The sequence below is a fragment of the Aulostomus chinensis genome, chromosome 11 (genome assembly GCF_037954235.1).
Source record: "Aulostomus chinensis isolate RoL2024-O1b breed Wild chromosome 11, RoL_Achi_v1.0, whole genome shotgun sequence".
NCBI classification, from domain to species: domain Eukaryota; kingdom Metazoa; phylum Chordata; class Actinopteri; order Syngnathiformes; family Aulostomidae; genus Aulostomus; species Aulostomus chinensis.
Window position 1 is genome coordinate 1,744,016 of NC_141330.1, and position 22,844 is coordinate 1,766,859.

The window sequence follows — 22,844 nt, forward strand, 5'->3', positions numbered from 1 at the left end:
CACAGCTAATCACCTTAAAACAGGAAGTCCATAAATCATTAGAATGCAACTCTCACACTGTAAATCTGCACAACCACGTCAACGCTGTCTAAGTGTGTGAGAGAGAGAGAGAGAGAGAGAGAGTAAGAGTTATTGAGAGGGAAAGATGGAGTCTTTCTTCATTCAGGAGGAAAAAAAAGTAGGTTGTATCGTTGCCTATAACGCCATCGTCTGACTGGCCGTAGGTAACCTGGATAATTCGCTCCAAACCATTGGATGGAAACAGCTGTAATTCGCATTTCCTCCATTCCTGCATTTCTAAAATCTGCTTAAAACTAAACTCCCTTTTAAACGGAAACATCGTAACTGACTGCAACAAATAAAAATGACCCTGCAGCAGAAAAATTGGCCTGCAAAGACACGAGTCCTGATTTTGATCAATTCTATCAAGCTTTTCAGCCTCTCTTCGAGAGCCACAGTTTGATGTGTTATTGCCACTTTAACTGTTGAATTCTGCCACTCCGTCTGTTTTCAGAAAAACAGAAACCGCAGGGCCTCAGATATGTGGCCTCCTGCATGTTCAGGGTCCTGAGACACTCCGGGCTCAGCGCTCGCAGGTCCACTGATCAGCAAACCAACCCAGCAGGCCTGCTGCATCATGAAGCCTCCAGCTCCACAGGCTGCTCCTCTTAGTCATCGCAGCCTGGATTTCTCCTTCAGTACCGATGTGAACATCAAAGCAGCCAAAGAGAACTCTGTGTGTGTGTGTGTGTGTGTGTGTGTGTGTCTGACCTGGCTGTATGTGGCGTCCAGCAGTGTGTCCAGGTTCTGCAGGGGCGCTGGGGTTTTGTCTTTGAATCGAGTCAGAAGGCGGCGCTGGATGGCTCTGAACTGGACCGCCCTCTCCGACAGAAGGTCCTGGTACTGCTGGGCACTGACACGCAGCTGGCAGTGGGGAATCGAAGGTACAATTTAGTGCTACCAATAAGATTCAACACTGTTGTTTGTGCATGATTTTAATTCTGGCAATAAATTAAGACACCAGTCTTCACGAGGCTTTTATGGACTTCCTTCGAGATGTTTGACTCGCTGTGGCGCTGTTGTGTGGGCAGTGACTGTTGTGCCCTGGGTGAAACTGCCAGTCAGACAGGAGCCTGTAGAGGTTGTGGGGTCATTATAGGTCATCAGAGTAGAAAAAGAAGAAGCCTGAAGCTTAGTGGTGGTGACACTGAGGCCATGTGATCGTGGTGCAGTTCCTTCATTGGCCAATGCTCCCTTTGTACCTTTGTACACTTTGCTAACTTCCTGTTGGACTACAAAAATGCCTCATTCCTGAAATGCAAACTTCCTGTTGGACTACAAAAATGCCTCATTCCTGAAATGCTAACTTCCTGTTGGACTACAAACATGCCTCATTCCTGAAATGGTAACTTCCTGTTGGACTGCAAAAATGCCTCATTCCTGAAATGCTGAAACATCTTCAACACCTTCCTGTTGGACTACATCTCACCCCTGAGATGCTAACTTCCTGTTGAACTACAGAAACATCTCACCCCTGAGATGCTAACTTCCTGTTGAACGACAGAAACATCTCACCCCTGAGATGCTAACTTCCTGTTGTACTACAGAAACATCTCACCCCTGAGATGCTAACTTCCTGTTGAACGACAGAAACATCTCACCCCTGAGATGCTAACTTCCTGTTGTACTACAGAAACATCTCACCCCTGAGATGCTAACTTCCTGTTGGACTACAGAAACATCTCACCCCTGAGATGCTAACTTCCTGTTGGACTACAGAAACATCTCACCCCTGAGATGCTAACTTCCTGTTGGACTACAGAAACATCTCACCCCTGAGATGCTAACTTCCTGTTGGACTACAGAAACATCTCACCCCTGAGATGCTAACTTCCTGTTGGACTACAGAAACATCTCACCCCTGAGATGCTAACTTCCTGTTGGACTACAGAAACATCTCACCTCTGAGATGCTAACTTCCTGTTGGACTACAGAAACATCTCACCCCTGAGATGCTAACTTCCTGTTGGACTACAGAAACATCTCACCCCTGCGCTGCTCTATAGTGGTAATTGTTGGTGCAAGCAAGTCATACAAATGCTCCTCTTTGATAAGCTGCCCGTTAACTTCCACACTCCCACACATTTGTATTTACTGTACATTGTGAAATATGCAGGCTCTCTCTCCAGCTCTCTCACACACGCGCACACACACACACACACACACACACACACACACACACACACACACACACACCACGCCTGCAGTTACAGTCTGGTTGCTCCAATCATCCCACAAAAAGGGAAAAGAAGGCTACTGGGTGGGTGTTTGTGTACCTGGAAATGGTGGTCTACAGACAGGAAGTACTCCTGCAGAGGAATCGGCCCACTGAAACTTTGTCTGAAGTCTTTGACCCCCAGTTTGGAGAAATGCAGGTCAAACCTCTGGACCAGCTCCTTCACCACCAGCCACATGTCCTCAAAACTGTCACTGTGGACACGGTAGCGCTCTGAAAAAGGAACAAACAGACAAAACTAGCAGAGTGCAGGGAACTATGACTGAGCATTCAGGAGTCCCTTTGTTTAGACCTGAAATGAGATGTCTATGTTGGTTTAAAGTGCTCGTCAGACTCACGGGAGGTCTTGGAGGCCTGCATGGTAACCTTGGCTCCTGACAGCAACTGGAGAGCCAAGCTATTACCATCCTTATCTTCAGATTTAGCTGAAAACTCTGCAGAGACAGAGAGGAGTGTGATGAGACAGATAGGGCAGCCTACCATGATGCAGGACGCCAACAAAAGGTGAACAAAATACAGTCACACTCTCCACAAAGACACACAATGTCAGCAGACAAGAGCCTGTACAAGTCCCTACTCACACACAAAAGCCAGAGTGTGTGTTTAGACGTCCCGAGCTGCTGATTGTAGTCGACTGTCAGATAACTGGGGAACTGAAGAGATTCCCATGGAAGAAACACACACACACACACACGACCATGTTCACGTATACACATCAACACTGTCATTTCCTCTCCTTGTTTCCCTCTGAAGCCATTTGACTTTTGATGAACGCCCTCTAGTGGCCACTTCACTGACCCCCTGCTCCGACGCAACGGAGGAGGTCCAAAATGACCTGGAATACGCTGGACGTTTCCCTCCCAGCAGAGCCTGCATGGTTACTGTAAGGAAAATAAGCAACTGTGCCATCACTGTTGTGTCTGATGGGTGTGTATGGGCTTCATTTGGTATCTTTATCAGGGAATCAAACATCCCAATTTCAAGGGAAAAACCTTGCACAGCATTTTTTTCCCCCAAGTTGCAAGTCAAACTTTTGTTGCAAATGAAACTGTTTAATTTGCCAGTCAGTGCTGTTTGTGGATGGAAAAGTTTTGGTAGAGAGAGAGTAGAGCGTGTGTGTGTGTGTGTGTGTGTTTACCTGGGAAGATGGCGGTGAGGTCAACTGGTGGCTGGTTGGTGTCCACCGTGATCTTGAACTTGGTGGATTTGGTGGGAGAGGTAGGAACACAGACGAGCGCGAGAGGAAGACTGAACCTGGACTGAAGAACCTTAGGAACTCCTGGGAGACAAAACGAGGTGGACAAGTATTTTCCACTTCTGGACTCTCCCCGTGTTTGTCACACACACTTCATTCTGAGCAATAGATCTCAATGTTATGGAAATGCATGATGCTCTTCTACAATATCCAAATAGCTCACATGTGGCTCTTGAAACGTAAGTAACATGAGAAGGATTATTGCTTCTGATACAGTGAATCATGTCACAATGCCGTTATCAGCCAAAATAATATTAGACATTTTGTTCTCAGTCGCTCTCCTGCACCCAACAGGTTCTTCTCTTCTTCTTGTTTTCTCTGAGGACTTCTGTTGGTTGCACAGCTGCTGTAGCCACTGAAGCTCCAATGCTTTGTGAATGCTACTGAAAAACTGTATGTCTGATATTTTAATTCACTGGTGTCGTAAAGTACTCTCTTATCTCCCCTGTTGCTGCTTTCCTGGAAAAAACCCAAGCTTCCAGCTCATATCCCCTTGAAGTGGCGACCACCAAACTCCCCTACGGCAAATCAAACCAGGTCGTCACATCGTCTTTTCAGCTTTCTCTCCAAACAGCAGCCACGTTAGCGTTTGTTAGCACAGTCAACACTGCTGATATTCAGATTACACGAGTATCTGAGAGCTACGAGAGCAAGAGACTCAACATCAACACCAGGTTCGGAGGGGTGTTTGTCAAAGATCCGAAAGGGAAGTTTTGTGAAAAGTGTGTGTGGGGGGAATTTTTTGAGAAGAAAAAATACAGAGGAGAGCGAAGGCCAACTATAACCTTGTTCTGAGTTTAAGCAGTGCTGAGCTTGGCAGAAATCTACACTTAGCTAAAATAACAGAGCAAGGGAAAGGCAGCATGGAGGAAAACAGTTGTTAAGAAGAGATGGAGCGAGGGAACCAGGGGAGAGGAGGTGAGCTAACGACAGGAGAGGGAGCGAACCTGAGTCGGGCAAAAAAACCCAGTGGAAATAAAACAGTGTGAGAAACTGAAAGAGAAATAATATGAGAAATGACAGCTGAGATGGGAGGGGGGTGTTTTAATTATGGAATGTTCCAGGTTATTACCGATAGTAATAATTACATACAACTCCTGTAAACCTTTTCACTCCAGCCACGCAATTATTATGTGATTATGTGAATAATTCAATTTGGTTTGAATACATGAAATGAGGCAGAGAGAGAGAGAGAGAGAGAAGGGAAGAGAAGAAGCCAAGGAAAACAGGAGAAAACAGGAAAGTGAAGGAGAGCGGGAGAGAAAATGGAGTTTGTGGAGGAGGAGGAGGAGCTGTTTGTCTCTCCTGCCTCACGATGACCTCTTATCTCTGATCTAACCACCACATCGTCAGAGTGCATTTACTTCATCAGAGGAGAAATCTCTCACCCGGGTCTCCTGACACTGAAACTCCTTCCTTTCCCCAACAACAGAAGTCCATCCATGAGCAAAAACTTCACATCTTCATCACATTATCAATCGTTAGGATGATAAGCGACAGGCCTGGACCGCGTCCAAGCCGTCCACTCAACATCGGAGACGTACAAAGTCATGTTTTTGTTTTGCTGACTGGGACGTGTGACAGCGACAGGACTTCAATGACCGTTTGATGAGCCACTAAATCTGTTTGTGTCTGAATCTGATGATGATCATTGCAGCCGTGATGCAAGTGCTGATGCAAGCACTTCTAAGTTGAATTCCAGAACAAATGAATGACACCACTGACTTCCAGCAAGGAAGGAAACGCGCTCCCGTGCTTTGGAAAGTGGACATCACTTGACCAGTGCATGGGTGGCGAATCGGCCACAAAGGCAGAAACACGCTCGGTCTTCTCAGATCTGCTACTGTCAAACTGAGAGCGCCAGATGGGATACGGCAGTGACGCGCCGAGCCAGCCAAGCGTCCGAGCCAGCCAAGCGTCCGAACCCCGTCCTCCTGAACGCAGGAAAGATTCAGAGAGAAAATCTGCCTCCATCAGGCTGAAGATCAGGGATTCAACGGAGAAGCTGCTCAGTTTTTATTAATTCAATCCATTTCTCCCCCATTGCCAACTCGCGGAATCCTAAAGCTCACAATCAAACTAAGAAACGAGATCCGTCCTGTTACGATTACCTTATTACTAAAATCAAAAACACTTGCATTCAAAGTGTACTGGTGTGTAACACATGCTTGTCTCTAAAAATCAGTGTGGCTTGATAAAGTTGAGAAATTGCTCCATCGGGAAAAAATGTTCAAAAACACCAGAGCTGGAATCACTTAAGCTAAAGAGCAAATCACGAGATCTTTTATTCTCGATGTTCATAGGAAAGATCCACATCACATCCATGACACCTTCCACAGCGGCAGATTTGTCCTCACTCATGTTCTTACAGTGAGGACTCCCAGTGTCCCCGCAGTAGAAACGGGTGCTGACGTTCTTGATAATCTCAGGTGGACCCAAGTAGAAGCGTCACAGTGTGGACAGTCGCCTTAAAAAGACGCTTCGGCGCGATACCTGCAGAGGGCTCACAACTGATGAGCTGAAAAACAGGTGTGACATCAGGCCAAAGGAAACAGCAGCGAACACAGGAGTGACGCACCGACCCCCAGAGGAAGAACGACAAATAGAACAGGACACAGGGGGAGGGACAGCTGTCTGAGCCGAGTATGGCGTCCATCACCTGACCTACCGAGGTCAAGACAGATATTTTCCTGTCCACATACAACCTGTAAAACGCTGGGTGCTCTTTCTTTTTTTTAATATCCATGAAATTACTTGTTTTTGGATTTAAGACCTGAGCTTGTATTTCGGTTTGGTTGGGTAACAGCAGGAGGTCTCGGATCAAATCATGTTCTGCACATTAACTGAGGGTCAAACTGGAAGTTGAGTGCACCTGCTCGATTCGCCTGCATGGCCCGATTTTCGAGTTCTCACTATCATAGTGCTGAGTTCATAAAGATGTTTTTGGACTCTAGTAAGCGCCGGCCACGTGGCTCTTATCTGACACGCACGCTGGATCGCTTAAGAAACGGCCGAACGTTGCCCACAGTTGCCTCGTGTCGTTTTCAGTTACCTGATTCTTAAAATAACTCAGCAGGTTTTATGCTCACACTCATCACTCGTGAGTTGAGCCTGGCTGCTGTGAGGAGTTTAAAACCAGAACTAAAAGTAGGTGCAGAAGAGATGAAGAGGAAACGTAGGCAGAGTAATGAAAGGGACCAGGAGGGAGAAGATGGCGGGGACGGGACAGAGATGGAGAAGTGATAAAAACAGATGACAAGATAAAGGCGAATGTGAAGGCAGACGGAAGGAGAAAAAAAGGACAGAAAGGAGGGAATGGAATGATTGTGAAGGGCTGGGAAATGGCAGCGGAAACATTTTTCCAAATTTAGCTTTTCCATTTACTAGTTAGTGTGTGGTTATAAATTTCACCTTGTTCCACTCCACCTAAGTTCCCTCCCAGTCTGTGGTTACTCCCCTCCACACAGAGATTTACCTGCACCAGTGTGTGTGTGTGTGTGTGTGTGTTACTGCAGTTTCACCTTTATAAAGAATCATTTTACAACATCTGGAAGAATGTTCAGGACTCCAGGACAGATGTTCTTCATTAAATACACAGATACAACAAAAGGCAGGCATGCATGTTACAGGAATGACATCAATGAGGTGAATATCAAACTTTCTCTGAAGCCGACCAACTCTCACAGTATCAGCGCTCAAAGTTGCTGTCTGGCCTGAGAGCCGATGAGAACCTGATCACCCCTCCTCTTGAAAACCGAGTCCTTCTTTCTGTCTTTCCAATATTGTGTTAATACTTGTTGCTAAAACAGAAACTCACGCATCACCGGATAGTTTCGACAGCAAACGCAGCAACTTCCAGCTAATGAAGCCTGCTAAGAGCCCTGCCGTTTGCAGCGCAGACGAAGGGTCGGCAAAAACTAACAGTTGAGATGAGAATTTCTGAGAGCTGCCATTGCAACAGATGAGCACGGGTCTCTGAGATCATTCATCGTTTGGGTGGCGGGAAGGGAACAGCTAACCATAGGCTGGTGGGCGAGTGACTAACCATTAGTTACAGTAAACCCAGGTAACCGCGTTTGCGCTCTGATCTTACTCTCCTGTGAGACACAGTCTGGGGTGTTTAGATTTCAGTAGACACATCATGTGCTGTGACGTCTGACCCCTGACCTCCCTCCATTTGCTCACAGTCGTGGTGATGTGGAAAAGTTTTGTCTACTGTTAAACACACTTAAAATCACAATTGAGCACAACTGCTGCTACTTGTTAAAGCTGCTGTAGCTCCACTGTATACACGTCTCCGAGGACTCTGATTCTAATTATTTGAAATGTGTGTGTGTGTGTGAGAGAGTGAGTTGGACACAGAGGGGGAAATAGAGAGAGAGAGAGAGAGAGAGAGAGAGAGAGAGAGAGAGAGAGAGAGAGAGAGAGAGCAACCACAGTTTATTTGAGAAGAGGACCAATGTACAGGATCAGGTTCTTACCACAGCTGCAGTGATGTCAGCGGTGTGTGTGTGTGTGTGTGTGTGTGTGTGTGTCTGCATTACACGCTCATGTGCCCGTGTGTGTGTCATGAAGGAAATTATAAAAAGGGAGTAAAAGTACACCCCAGACAAACCATCTTCATATGCAGTGATTCTGAATGAGTGACTGGCATTCAGCGGCTCCACTCTGGGCCAGAACATCCAGGTCTTGACGTCTGTGTGACTGACAGATTTGTATAAACGTTCTCCTTCATGTCAGACCAGGAGTTCACTGGTGAACGTACTCACGTTGTGCAATAATATACGCAGTTATGAAGCAACAATAAAGGTCAAAGGGTCTTTTCACACCGGCCTCATCTGGTCCAGTCATGGAGATTTTTCAGTTTGATTCAAAACAAAATGATATTCAGGTGTTAAACCACATCTGGGCCACAGTCGGGACCACGGTCGGACCGTGTAAAAGTGGTCCTGCTGAATAGTTGGAACTCTGTTTCCAAGTGAACCATGGCGTGATTTAGGGGTGCAACGGTTCTTGGTTCTTTCAGGAGTTGACACAAGCTCAGAGCACCCATGGATCCATTCATGACTTCTTATTGCTTGAGGGAAGAAAGAATTTCAGTTCACATGCAAATTCAAGAATTCGTTTCTGTTACAGTTTGGTGTGCGTCTGTACTTTGGGTCACTTCTGGGAGGCAATAAGTCGGTTTTCAACAAACCCTGCAGCAGTTTTCTGGTTGCTTATGAAGGCAGTCATCCGGTGTGGCCCAACGTAGCTGGTCTGTTTCTAAACAAACCCGGAGGACAGTCCGCCCCTGATGTGCCCAAACAGACAGGGAACCAGCTCTCAGAGGAAAAGGCTACTTTCATCACTGGAGGGGACCCTTCTCCCCCACGGTGGAAGCTGTGTGCAACGCCCCCTCAGGCGTTAGTACCGATGGTCTACACAGGGGGGCCTGAAGCCTACGCCAGCCGCCGTTGGGCAAGACACAGACAGCCATTAACACCTACGGCCAATTTAGAGTCTCCAATTAAGCTAAATTGCATTGTGAGGGAGGAAGCCAGAGCACCTGGAGAGAGCCCACGCCAGCGCCACACTCACACGGCAAACAGAGCCTCCTTGCTGGGAGGCTTCTGTGCTCACGGCCGACTTCCACCTCGGTATCCATCTTTGCTCCAACCTGCATTCCATCCAAAAACGTTCCTGCTCCTACTGTTGTCCGTGTTGACAAACTTTTTTGTTGCATCCGGGCCTGTTTGTACTCGAGTGTTGCAGCATCTGAATATAATTTGCAGTTGCAGTGACTTGCGCTGGGCCTCTAAGCCCACTATAGATTACAGGACATCCTATTCTGTATCAAGGCACACAAACTCAGACGGACTAAAACAAACACTGGCTGCTGACGATTAGGAGCACTACTGCTAGAATGTGTGTGTGTCGGATGAAATTTCTCTGTAGACTGCATAGAGTATAAAAGGATAAATGGATATTTACTTATTCCACACAGTGAGGAAGTCTGTATGTGTGTTAAAGTGTGTGTGACGGACTCTTGCCAAGTATCATGTTACAAGAACATAAACAGTAGGCAGCAGTCTCTTCCTGTATATATAGTCGTGTGTGTGTGTGTGTGTGTGTGTGTGTGTGTGTACATCTCCTTGCAAATACATGTGTCTGGCATGTTTGTCTTTATCATTAGAGCCCGGCCGTTATATCGGAGGCGTCTGTCAGACATGTTGGCTGATGTGTGTTTCATGTGGTCGACCATTTCAATCAATACATTAGATCACTTTGTCTATGCAGTCAACTGTGTGTGTGTGTGTGTGTGTGTGTGTGTGTGAGTGTTTCTACTAGCTCTACACTAACAACACAACTGATCAAACACTTACCGCTGGGATTGAACTCTGCAGAGAGAAGAAGAAAAGACAGTTTTTAAAAAAAGAGACACAAGACAGCAGATGTTTGTCTCCTCCAGTCCAGTTTAACTCCACTCAGACCAGTAATGAAACAGCACTGGATGAACTGGGCTCTGCTGTCTGAACAAATGAACCTTCACATCTCAAACTGAATGAACATTTTAGCCGTGGAACATTTAGAGAGCACCTCTGAAGGAAAGCACAGCTGATGGAGCCGAGCTGTGGAACAGGGTTGGTTGTCTTCTCCTCCTGTTTGAGGTACAGTGACGACATGGCAGCGTGTGTGGTCCAGGAGGAGAACAATCCCAGCCTGAATACGTCTCTTTAGTGGTAATTTAGCTGGTACTCAGCAGGTGATTGTCATGTTAAACAATACTTTACAGTTTACTTTCCTCAGTTTGTCTTCATCACGAAGCCAATTAAATGTTGGACTCCTGGTTAGCTAAACAATAAAACTGTCCGTCCTGGAACAGAAATCATTCCATTTCATTTGAGTGATGAGGTTCTTGCTTTTCTGTTTTGCGAGCTGATCAAGCGGCTCTTACAGCAAAGCAAGACCAGGGTATCCATGCCGTAGTAAGGAAGTAAACATACAGTACAGAGCACAAACCAGAGGTGATGTTAGCCTGGCTGCTAGCAACAAGCAAGCAACAGAACCGTTTGACTTCCAGGCAGAACTTGGATAACAACCAAACCCGCGATGATAAGAGAGCATCGCTGCTTTTATTTTGAAGGCAGGATTAATGCAAGTTATCAGCAACAGAAGTTACTTTGTAGGTAAATGTTGCAGGATCGTGCTGGATAAAGATGAAACGATAACAGCTGAAGTCCTGTGTAATATAAAGCAGAAACACACCCAGTGATTTGGTTATTTATGTTCACCACCGGGTGGCATGGTGGCGCAGTGGTCAGCAAAGTCGCCTCACAGCAAGAAGGGTCCGGTCTCGAGCACGTGAAATTATGGTGGATAATGTTCTCTCTGGTACTCCAGCTTCCTCCACAGTCCAAAGACATCAAGAGGGACCAGGTTAATCCAGACTCTAAATTGACCGTAGGCGTGGCTGGGAGAGCCAATGGTTGTCTGTCTCTATGTGTTGGCCCTGCCATGGACTGGTGACCTGTCCAGGGGGAAGGCTGCTGGGATAGGCTCCACCCCCACCACCCTCAACAGGAGAAGAGGGAGAAGATGGAGGGGGATGGATGGATGGTGGATGATGGAGGGATGTTGACCACTGACAACACCAGTTAAGATTCCCACGTGCTTTCATGTTCTTGATGGATGCGCCTGGTAGTTTGTTCCTGTGGTTAACTTTTCCAATGGATTCATGTGGAAGTCTTTGGAGAAGTTAATGTGTGCTATCTGCTAAAATAAACGGCAACGTTAGCAAAAATAGAACCCAATTAAAAGTCCAGTAATGAATCTGCCTCTCTGAGAGGGGAGCACGTCTCCTCACTGCCAGCTGGTGTGGAATTTAAAGAGTCAGCCTCTCTGCTTCTCCGGGCAGCTGCGATAGACGTCTGGCTGATGAAGCTCTGATTTGAGTGGTCAATGAGGATTTCCCACCAAGGTGAATGAGAAGCAGATGGCAACTCGTAGGCCGGTGAAAAGACAGAGGTGCTGAGTCAGAAAGTTCACGTCTTGTTAAACCTGGTGAAAGTCCCACTTCCTCACTGCCCTCTCTCCTCCCTGAAATAACTCTGACATGATCCTCGGCTGCCATTATTCCACCTTTCAATGAAATATTTTCCATCAATCCACTGCAAAATAATCCTCATTAAACTCAAGGACTCAGTAAGAGCAGAAGCTATGTTCCATGTATGTCCATAAATGGGTTTGCCCCACGCACGCCATCGCCACCACGCAGTATTACTGTGAGGGAAACTCTCCAGCCACCGGTCAGTCTTCATTCCTCCTTCATGGTCAAGAATGCAAGAACAAGGGTCTCCCGGACTCTTCTCCGCCGCTCTAACACAGCACCAGCGTACTGGGCATGTATGTAGTCTTTTAACACAGCAGTCCTCTGTATTGGCCCATAAAGTCAAGGGATCAGAATCAGTATCAGGAAAGGAAGAAGTGGCATCTGAACGTTTACACTCCCGAGGGTGACGCGCTTGATAATGATTGGCTGTCATCACAAAAGGATTCTTACGGTGGCCGCGAGGTGCCAAATACAACAGTAAATAACTCAAAACTGGTTACATTCAAATGTGAAGCACAAAAAATTTAGAAAATACAACAAGAAATCGGAGCGCACAACTACAAAACACAGGCTGATGACAAATGCACCATGAGAGGAAAAAGTAAGGAGCTGCTGTCCACAAGGATCACCGCTGATCAGACGGACTCAAAGGAAAAGATGCTGCGATTTCATGTGCTTGTCTGGTTGTGACTTTCATTTCATGGCCTCCATAACTTCTAGTTCTCAAAAGAAATGCTCCACATCTCCTCTGATCACTGTGTGTTGCCAAAGAAAACACAGAATTACGGAGTGAGAAAGAACTAAGTGCATCGGTGTTGAGTGAAAGCTCCGGTTCAAGGTAACGGACGTGTCAAATGGAGCAAGAACGCACTCAGGGCAAACTCTCGCTAGTCAATCCTGGCGGGCAGCCAGCGTTCAGTCCATCACTCCTGCTCTAAAATCTACTGCAGAGGCTCAGAAATGAGACGGCTGAATTTCTGGATCTATTAGCTGGTATGGTAGGGAAAAAAAGAAGTTTAATGTTTCATGACAGCAAGGATTTATTATATCAACAAAAGTGGTAAAACAAAACTGCTATAACTTCTATTTTGAACCGAAATATCTCAGATTTCAAAATATCCTATCCTCCTTTATAGACATCTTTTCTGTAAAAATCGGTCGTTTTCGTAATCATCTGAGAAAAATCAATATTTCTTTTTTCAATTGACAACATACTGGCTTTTTCTTGGGCCTCCAAAACATGCTCCTGTTTCTCACGACGCTCGTGGTGAGTAAGAGTGGTGAGACAAACCGTTTCCAAGTTTAATTCTCTGGTCATGAGCTCGTTATCCGGCGCTCGGTAGGCTGATCCTGACCCACCCTGCCGTTCTTACCCCTCTGAGTCAGGACATCCTCCGTTCCTTTTGTTTTGAAAAAGCAACTTCAATTATTCATCATTATCAGCATCCATGCATTAAACATTCAACTTTAGTCAATTATGTTCCCACCACGTCAGAACTCTGCATGGAAAACTTGTCCCCTGAACGTTCTGTTGAGAAAAGAAAGTCAATCAACCCTCCCAATGTCACAGGAACTTTAACTTGTAAGGAAATCCTCCTATGTATGACCTGAGGGCACGGAAACCCCAGCAAAGCTGAAATGTACATACAGATACGAAATAAATCTAACCCAACGCAAAAAGAGGACAAATGAAAAGTGGTGCACCTCATGATGACGGGAGTCAGCGCGCGTGCCTGGGCCAGCGGCCAAGCAGCAGGTTTTGACATGTACAAACTAACAAACAGGTCCGAGAACATGATCTTCTTTGGAAAGGCAACATCGGCCGGACTACAAAGGCACAGAAGGAAATCAAGTTCAGAACTGGCAGTTGAACAAGAGCCTAATGAAAATACTGCAGCTTCCCCAAGACATCAACATATGGAGATGCTGGTCATTCTGGCAAGCTCAATAAAACAGAGGAAAACAACAGCGACTGCCAACGAGCTCCTTCGTTTCCACGCGAATCGGGTAAGCAATCAATGAATGAATCATGGCTGGCTGCATTTTATGGAAATGATCAACAAAAAGCTGCAACTTATCTTTGACAGCTCATTGAGCTAACAGTGTATTGTTGATGCCATTTGATCGCACTGTGTGTGAGGCTCATTGTCTGGGTGTTAGGAAACTCTCGGAGGGGCACTAATGAAATTCTTTCTAGATTGCAGCATCTGCAGCCGCCGCAGCGTTTCTTTTGAAGGGATTAAGAAGTCAACAGTCTTCTTAAATGTCAAAGCCTTCGTGGGGCTTTAGGACGGGCACGGTAGCCACAGGCTGGGATGATGTTAGGAGGGGCAGCCGTGTCGAGGCGTAATCACCACCGCCCGGTGGAAGTGGACGGATAGACAGAGTGATGCATTCCTCTGACACCAGAAAAGCATTTAGAGGATGAGAGGAAGCCAAGGTCTTAATGGAGGCTAGCAGGACCACTCAGCGACGTTAGACAATCACAATTAGTCATCTGCATGCGTGCTCTCAGGAAGACCACTTTGCAGATCAGCAGTGGCGCTCAGAGCAGGCAGGTCTCCACAAGATGGTCAGGGCAGCGTGGATCAGCCTGACAGGCATTTTCACCTCTTCTTTCACTTGGTTGCTCTCCAGTTGTCGTCACTAGAAGCTCACTAGACAAACGGCTATCAAGCCACTGCAATCGCGTCATAAACGTGCATGAAAAAGTCCACAAAAGCCCACCAGTGGCACCACTAACACGCTCAGGAAGTGCAGCTTCATGCGTTTTGGCAGTGTCTTGGATTGAAGACTCCCTCCTGTCTGAGTGTGCGAGATTTCTCTTCAACTGCAACTCTTGATACAGGACATGTGACCTTCATCCGGCGCCACTACACACTCGTTCTTGTATCCGAGTGTGAAAATGTACACACCTGAAAGTACTGACAGTGACCTACCAAAGGCACTGCAGATGAAAATCAGCTGCAGCTAAACCTGGGACAAGAGCAACACTCCTGGTTTTTATCATACAAGCTCCCCTGCCATTAAAAGGGTCCCTCCTTTATGCTGCCATGTCATCGCGATACTTGCTGGTTTGATTCAATATTATGATCCATCCTGACTTCTTAAACGCCGCACCATGTGAATTCATATGGATCACACACTTCTAGAACATACAACGTTTGGGTGACATGAAAAATCCATATGGCAAAAAGGTGAGTTTTGTATCTGTCACATATGGACTTGGCAACTGTCCTGCCCACAGACAGTCCTGGCTCTTACTGATGATCAGTAAGAATTATCAAAAATAATAATCATATTGGTCTGTACATGTCAATTCAGGATGACACGTTGATTTATTTAAAGTAAAGCTTCTTCCAATCCCAATATTGGCATCTTTCATAACTGTCCTTCTTCCACTGAGGACAAAAGCCTAATCGGAGGCAACTGAAGTGGCTTTGTGGTATCAGTGGTGTCCAGATACTTTTGGTCACCTGGTGTAAATGAGCCTGTCTCTGCTCCTCCTCCTTCTGTCTCCAGGCCAACCTCCAGTATCTCCACACCCAAGAACACATGTCCTCTGTTTCCCTCCTCTCTCATTTCCATCATGGCATTCATCTCCTCCTTTCTCTCCACCCAAGGTTATGCACTTATTCTCCCTTTTCTCCTTTCCACCCAGTCATCAGTCACCTCCTTACCTCCTTCCCCTCATATAACTCTGTTCTGTATTTTCCACCCCACTGTTCCTCTTCCTCCTCTAAACCATTAAAAAACGTCCCCCACATCTTCATTCAGGCCAACGTCCGTCATCAAAGACACGAGATCAGCACCCAACAGACCGTCCCGGCTGCTCGGCTTCTCATGCCAACTGAAACACTCCAGACTACCTATTTTCTGCTATTTTTAGCATCACAATAAAGCCTGACTAAAAAGAAACACTTCCCAATATTTCCAGACATTTCACATTAAATGTACTTCGGGGAGGTGGAACGGTTCCACCTACAGAGGCCTGCCAAAGCAAATGCGATCCAAGGGAAACAATAGCATGAAAACAGAGATTTTTTTTTCATGACCTGCTTTTTGAACGTTGAAATCAGTATTTTGAAATAAATTGAAGCCTGTGACATTTGAAATAAAGAGCGGTTTTGTTGGTTTGCAGTGGAAAGTAATATCTTCCAGAAATATTGTAGGGTCCTGGAAACAGATGCCTGGAAGGAGCGGGGTGATGAACTGGGCTTGTCTGGAGGACGCCCAAGTGTCCTTACGTCAAGCGAGCGCTCTGTTAGCAGCTGGTAACAGAAAACGGGACGTGATTTAACTGTCAGAACTATAGGCATAAATAATCGCTGAACTTTACTTTTAAACAACACGTGTCAGAACAGGCTGGAAGTAGTAACGCTTCAGTTAATTTTACCTCCGACCGCCCAAGACTCAGTCAGCATCTGTTCATTTTGTAAATGACGTGACATCAGAGAGGTGCGTTTTTCGTGAGGCGTGAGCCAGAAGACGAATGTTGGAGAGTTCAGCTACGTTCACCACGGTGCTGAAGTTTGGGAGAAAAAACAAGATCCAAGTTCGGGAAAACTGCATTCACCATGGAACGTCACACGGAAAGGTGTTGTGACAGACATACTTCAGCCCCCTCTTTCACGTGTGCTTTGAGTAACAAGTAAATTATCCTACTTGCTGTCGCACAAAAGTCAGAGAGCAGGCTCAGGTTATCACGTCCTCCAAGTATGGAAGAAACCGCATTGAACCAAAGGGTGCCAGTCAGGATCAGTCTTAATACGGAAACATTTTAACGTGAGTTCATGACGTGAAATCTTACAGCTGTTTTTGGTTTGGTGTCAAACGCCCTCCACGAGCGCCCGTCTGGTCAGTCACGGTGCGACACGGCGGTTCACAGGAAATCATTTGAAGGAGTGGTATTAAATGTCAGCAACGATTTGAAAAACAAAGAGGAAACGGGGTGATTTACGTGAGGACATATTGCTCTGTCAGCACGGTCGCCGTGTGTTCAGATAGAACGCAAACTACAAACAAGGACGTGTATCTTGCTGTTATGGTTTCATATGTAAGCAGGGAAGTTTCGACGCATGTTTCAGCACCGCTGCTGAAACAAGGCAGATGTTATTTCTAACATGTCAGTGAGTGAGCAGTCAGCAGTGTTGCAGCCAAACCAGTTCAGAGTGAAGTCTGATTGTTTTATTCTGTCTCAGACAGAATGTCATTACTACCAGTGTTTCTGGAAAGTCCCGTCAGAGTGATTATTCTGTTCAAGTAAAGGTCTGGATTGGAACCAGACCAGTAAATGTTAGCAAATGTGTCATGTGGGCTGTTTTACCTGTCGGCGAGGTGTAGGACACGGTGATGTCTCCGGTCAGGTCAGCGGGGGGGTAGCGGCCGTTGAGGAAAGCTGAAAACACCACAACAGTGGAGGAACCAACACCTGAAGAGAGAGAGAATGACAGAGGGCTCACATCAGCTGCAGAAGGTAGAGTGTGTGTGTGCGTGTGTGTGTGTGTGTGTGTGCACACTGCCAGCAATGATAACACTTCATCCACCACAAGTCCTCTTGTACTGCCATCATCTTAGATTTACTTGAATCTGGTGAGAGGAGTGTGTCGTTACTCTTTGCTCAAGTAAATGAAGAAATAACCAGGGAAAATAGTACTCTGGTAAAAGGCGCCATTCAAAGTATTTGATATTAGGTTGACTTTTGAAGTATCAAAAGTAAAAATTTGATCGGGTATCTTCGATTCCTGTGCTGGGGAAGGTTAAATCCTCGAACCATTGACCTTTGACAGTAAATCATCTTCATCAAGTTTTGCCACATTTTCTACACAAAATCTTTCTTGTCAGTGTAACTGATGGGTTCAGGTAAATGTAATCGAGTAAAAGGTTCCCAAAACATAAAACCTTAAAAGATAGTACACATACCTCAACATTGTACCTGATTTGGGAGTAAATTTCTCGAGATAAAAATACTTACTTTCCACCCTTGCAAGTATCTGTCTTCTAGAATGTCAAAAAAAAAATACTGATGACATTTAATATTTTTTCACAAATTTCATCGACTCAAAATAATTCTTATTTCTAGGACTGAATATTTACGCACGCACGCACGCACGCACGCACACACACACACACACACACGCACACAGCATTTTTTTTTTGAGGTGCAGACAGGAGAGGATAAAGCAAACCCAATGCTACCCAGACCACTTGATGTACACCCTCTCTCTCACTCGCTCTCACACACAAACACACACACGCTGAAAACCTCCAGGAGGGGAGAGGACACAGCAGGAACATAAACCAACTTTAACTTGAAGAACACACACACACACACACACAACTGAAATTATATGTCGTACGAGAAGGATGTTGACTTTTAGCTTCTCTTCAAACATCCCAGTAATGTGAGAGGAAGAGGAAGAAGAGGAGGAGAAGGAGGAGGATGAGTGCAAATAAGCTGGAGAAAAACCAGGGATCAAATACAGACGTAGAGGAAAGGATATATTACAGCTAATGGCTTCATTCGCACACACACACACACACACGCGCGCACGCACGCGCGCGCAGGGCGGTGTGTTTGTTTAATGGGGCGTCATGGGCCTGAGCTCGGCCTGTCACAGGTGACTGAATCTCAAGCGTGTGTGTTTTCATGTGTCCAGACAGATATCCTGCATGTGGAGGAAGACAGCGAGGGGAGGAGGTCTTGGGCGTATGTGTACGTAAAGGTGTGTAACTCTCTGTTGACTCAATCGAATCTCTTCATCCTTGACATCATACTGCGAGCCGAGGGCAAGACGAGGGCTAGCAGAGGAGGAGAGGAGGGCTAGCAGAGGGGGAGATGAGGGCTCTCAGGCTGTGGATAGACAGAGCAGTGGGCAGCAAGATGGAGACGAGGGCTAGCACAGGAGGAGATGAGGAGGAGATGAGGGCTAGCAGAGGAGGAGCAGAAGAGGGCTAGCAGAGGAGGAGATGAGGGCTAGCAGAGGAGGAGCAGAAGAGGGCTAGCAGAGGAGGAAATGAGAGCTAGCAGAGGGGGAGGAGAAGAGGGCTAGCAGAGGAGGAGATGAGGGCTAGCAGAGGAGGAGGAGAAGAGGGCTAGCAGAGGAGGAAATGAGAGCTAGCAGAGGGGGAGGAGAAGAGGGCTAGCAGAGGAGGAGACGAGGGCTAGCAGAGGAGGAGATGAGAGCTAGCAGAGGAGGAGACGAGGGCTAGCAGAGGAGGAGACGAGAGCTAGCAGAGGGGGAGGAGAAGAGGGCTAGCAGAGGAGGAGACGAGGGCTAGCAGAGGAGGAAATGAGAGCTAGCAGAGGAGGAGGAGAAGAGGGCTAGCAGAGGAGGAAATGAGAGCTAGCAGAGGGGGAGGAGAAGAGGGCTAGCAGAGGGGGAGGAGACGAGGTCTAGCAGAGGAGGAGACGAGGGCTCTCAGGCTGTGGATAGACAGAGCAGTGGGCAGCAAGATGGATGAGGGGAGATGAAAAGGGAGACGAGGACAGTCAGACTCCCTGCAGTCAGACGAAGGAGCAGCTCAACGATAGCAAGCAGAGTTTCTCTAAACTCTGTTGGGGATCCTGACTCCTTGACCTCCTCCACCCCCTCCTCCGTCTCCTTCCCTTCATCATAGAGAGTCCCTGATGTTGAGATGTTCAGGCCTGATTAGGCCTCTGATAGCAATCATGCTATAATCTCCCGCAAGTTTCAAATGGCAGGAAGGTGTATTATTTGTGTTTTTTTGATTATTTGTTAAAAGTTGATCAATATTTTTGTCAAAATATCACTTTAAATGAAAAATTGCAGTGCTGCAGAGACAGTCATCCATCTTTGCTCTCAGTGTCCACTGCAAGCAGCAACGAAATTATCTGAGCTTTGAGTGCAGCGCTCAGTGGAGGCTTCAGGCAAGGAACTACGTTAAGAGTTTTTAGTGTGTGTGTGGGGGGGGGCTTTACACTTCCATGTTTTATTTCATATTAGTCACTTCATACTTTGTGTCTCATAACAAATCTTACCAAAACTAACCCACAAGCACCAACCACTTCCTAGATTCTGTCCTTCATCAGCTGGGACCAACAGTCACATGACAAACATCCAGCTGGACAGCAGGGTTACAAAAAAAAACAACAACGTATAAATTGTGTAAAAATTTATAAAAGCTATAAAAATGTTATTAATTGAATATGTATTTTTCCAAAAGTGGCGACATGTACCAGCACAATATGATGTACTTTTTTATTCCGCGTTGTTCAGTTTCCTTCGTTTCCGCTGATGTTTCATGGCACATCAACGGTTCTGCTTGACAAGACCCAGTCGAGCTCTCCCTGTGCCGAGCCATGGCTGTGCTGCTGTGAAAAACGAGCCCATGGAGAGTATTTTTGAAAATAAGTTTGGATGCTCTTTGCCAAGAGTTTGATAAATACCATCCATCTGTTTTATTTAATCCACAACTGCCATTTGTGTTTGTGTGAGTGCATCTGTGTGCATCCATCCTGCTCTGCCATGTGCAAATGATATAGAAAGCAAAACACAGAAAACAAATCAGGAAGTTCCATTTGTACAGAGACATTCCTGGTCTGCTTCCACTTTACCTGGAAACACTGTGAGAACCAGTCTGAGATGCAGAGCTCAGGAGTCGGGACGTTTTTGGAACCAGAGGAGCGTTTGGACATTCTGACTCTGGCACAGATTCAGAGGGCAGTTGGGGGGTTCAGACTTGGTAGTTTGGAGCTGGGTTCAGGTTTGGTTTGGAGTTGGTGTGAGGTCAGGTAATTAGATGTACAGGAGGAGGGGGCTTCCAATGACAATGAGCGTATAGAAGCACAAATCCCTCCAGGTTAAACACCAAAACCTGAGCTGGCCAACAATAGGGTTTTATGTTCTGACCGGTGCTGTGAGCCAAACCTTATATGAATCCTGCTCTAACACACACGAGGACGTACAAAAGCAGAAACTTTTGAATTTCAAGACACAGCTTCTGGGAGTTGTGTGCTTGAAAAACTGGTGACATCCTGGATGCTTCACTGTCAGACTGTGAAGGTCAAAATCAGTCGGGTTTTATCACTGGTCACATGACGACTCAGTCCTCATGTCCCTCAGGGATGGAAGTCCCTTCAATCAGAGACAAAGTCAGAGCAACTTTGTGTGTTGCTTTACTTCCACGTTAAGATGGATCCACTAAATCAATGTAAACGATCCAAAAAGATCAATTCAGTCCACACTTGAGAAGACTGAGGTCCCAAAAAGTCTGACTGTACCTGTAAATTTGTAACTCAAGGGTACATAATAGGAATTAATAATTTAAGGGCATTTTCTTGATTTTTTTTTTTTTTCTTACATGTCCTCTTAAACTGACCTTTGTGGTCACAAACGTCTTCGTCCTTGATTCTCATGTTGGAAAATACTTTTTTTTCCCACATAAAAGGTCATATTTGCTTTCAAAGAAGAAAGCAGTTGCACCATGTCAAACTCGAAGCCAATCAAACCAAACTCCATTCATAAAATTGAGTTCAAAGTTGTTCGCTGGTCTTGTAGAAAGACGTGACAGCACTCAGAGGACATCCATGTAATTATCTGATCAACTCTATTATTTTCTCATTCATTTCTTGCAATGAAATCAGAGCAAAAGTCGTTAAACACCCAAGAGTCACAAACAGAGGGATGAATACATGAAGTAGGTTTTTTTTCCTCTCCTCTACTTTCTAATCTGTCCTTCTTCAACTCTTTCCCTTTTCTCTCTGACCTCCTTGACTCCTCCTCTCCTCCGTCCTCGCTCACTCTCTGTCATTCTGTCTTTCAGCAGAAGGCTTTTAACCTCTCTGCCCTTGAGGTCAAACTGGTCAGACTGGTTTAAGTGCTTTAAGTGTTCCCAGGCCCATTAAGACCAACAAACAACACCAAAAGAGACACACAGTAATCCCTCCTCCTCCTCCTCCTCCTCTCCCTTTCTCTCCATTCATCTCTGTCTCTTCTGTTCAGCTCAGCATACGTTTGGGCACATCTGGACAGGTCAAGCAGCTGTGGTGGGAGTCAAACCTGTGTGCTTCAGGTAAAGTGTCAGTCCATGTGACCCACAGGCCCGACCCACTTAGACTGCTGAGACTGGTTCCAGTGTTCTAAGGCACATTAACCCGTGAACACCAATGCCAACAAAAACAAACCCCATAAAGGAGACTACACCCCCCCCCCCATGTACCTCTCCACCTCTCTCTTCCCCAAAGTGTCTCCATCTTCTCACCCTCGTCAAGTTTGTTTTTCTAACCTTCTGTCACCTTTTCGTTGCTTCTACGTCTTCTTTATCTCCTCCCTCTGGTTCCATTAAAGAGCCAGAGGCCCTCCCTCCGTTTCTCTGCATCAGTCTCTGCTCACATTAAATCAACTCTCCCTCCATCAGATTCCTTCCAGGCTCCTCAGAAATACCTGATAGGCCAGTTTGCTGCCACTAAGGGGTACCAGAGCACGAGACTCCCACAAACTGAACTCACAATCATCTTACGAAACTGGACAATCAAACCTGCAATACGCCTGTCCAGCACAATGTTAAGAGTTCAATTCAAGTATGGTCTATTTCTAGCTTATCTTTGTTTCTGTTGCGTTCATCCATCCATCAGTCCTCAACTGCTTATCTGAGGTTGAGTTATGAGGGTAGCATCTCCATAGTCCCTCCACCTGGTCCTGGGTCTGCCATGCGGCCTCCTACCAGGGACGCACCTGCGCACAGGTGGCATCCTGACGAGATGCCTGAACTCAACTGCTCCATCATGGACGACTAAATTCTCACCCCTACCAGAAGAGAACCCCCCCGAGGAAACCAGCTGCTTGTATTCGGATTTGTATAGCAAATGCAAAACCACTCCTGCTCTGGTTCTGAGGCCCATCTCACACTCCATAGTCCCCTCGGTGGAGAGCAGGACCCCGAGACTCATTCCCAACTGAAAGTGGACAGTCCACAAGTCTCCTGCTGCATCCAAACTCTGCAGTGACAAATACTGATCCAAACCCAACAATCACTTTCCATAGTGGTGAAACAGGATAGAATACCTGGAGGAGAGAACATCTGGATTCCAAATGTGTTTGTAAAGAAAGGAAATAAGAAACAGAGTCATAAAAAGATGCTACATGTATAGAGATGTCAGAGGAGTAGAGCGCGCATGCGTGTGTGTGGCTATACTGAGGGTTCAGGATATAACACTTGACAGCTCAGGTTAAACTGGC

General features: G+C 46.2%; 1 protein-coding gene across 3 annotated transcripts in view; it reads right to left on the reverse strand.

Moving 5' to 3' along the window:
* bbs9 (Bardet-Biedl syndrome 9) overlaps positions 1-22,844 on the reverse strand; it is a 154,521-nt gene that overhangs the window by 91,889 nt on the left and 39,788 nt on the right. For 2 of the 3 annotated variants that reach the window (XM_086217639.1, XM_086217638.1), the window contains 6 exons: positions 16,970-17,074; positions 9,917-9,931; positions 3,435-3,575; positions 2,635-2,730; positions 2,337-2,509; positions 772-924 (listed from right to left, as the gene is read on the reverse strand). In XM_086217639.1, coding sequence (XP_086073765.1) covers positions 772-924; positions 2,337-2,509; positions 2,635-2,730; positions 3,435-3,575; positions 9,917-9,931; positions 16,970-17,074 — 683 coding nt within the window. The remainder of the gene's footprint in view (positions 1-771; positions 925-2,336; positions 2,510-2,634; positions 2,731-3,434; positions 3,576-9,916; positions 9,932-16,969; positions 17,075-22,844) is intronic. The other variant, XM_086217640.1, reaches the window with a different exon arrangement.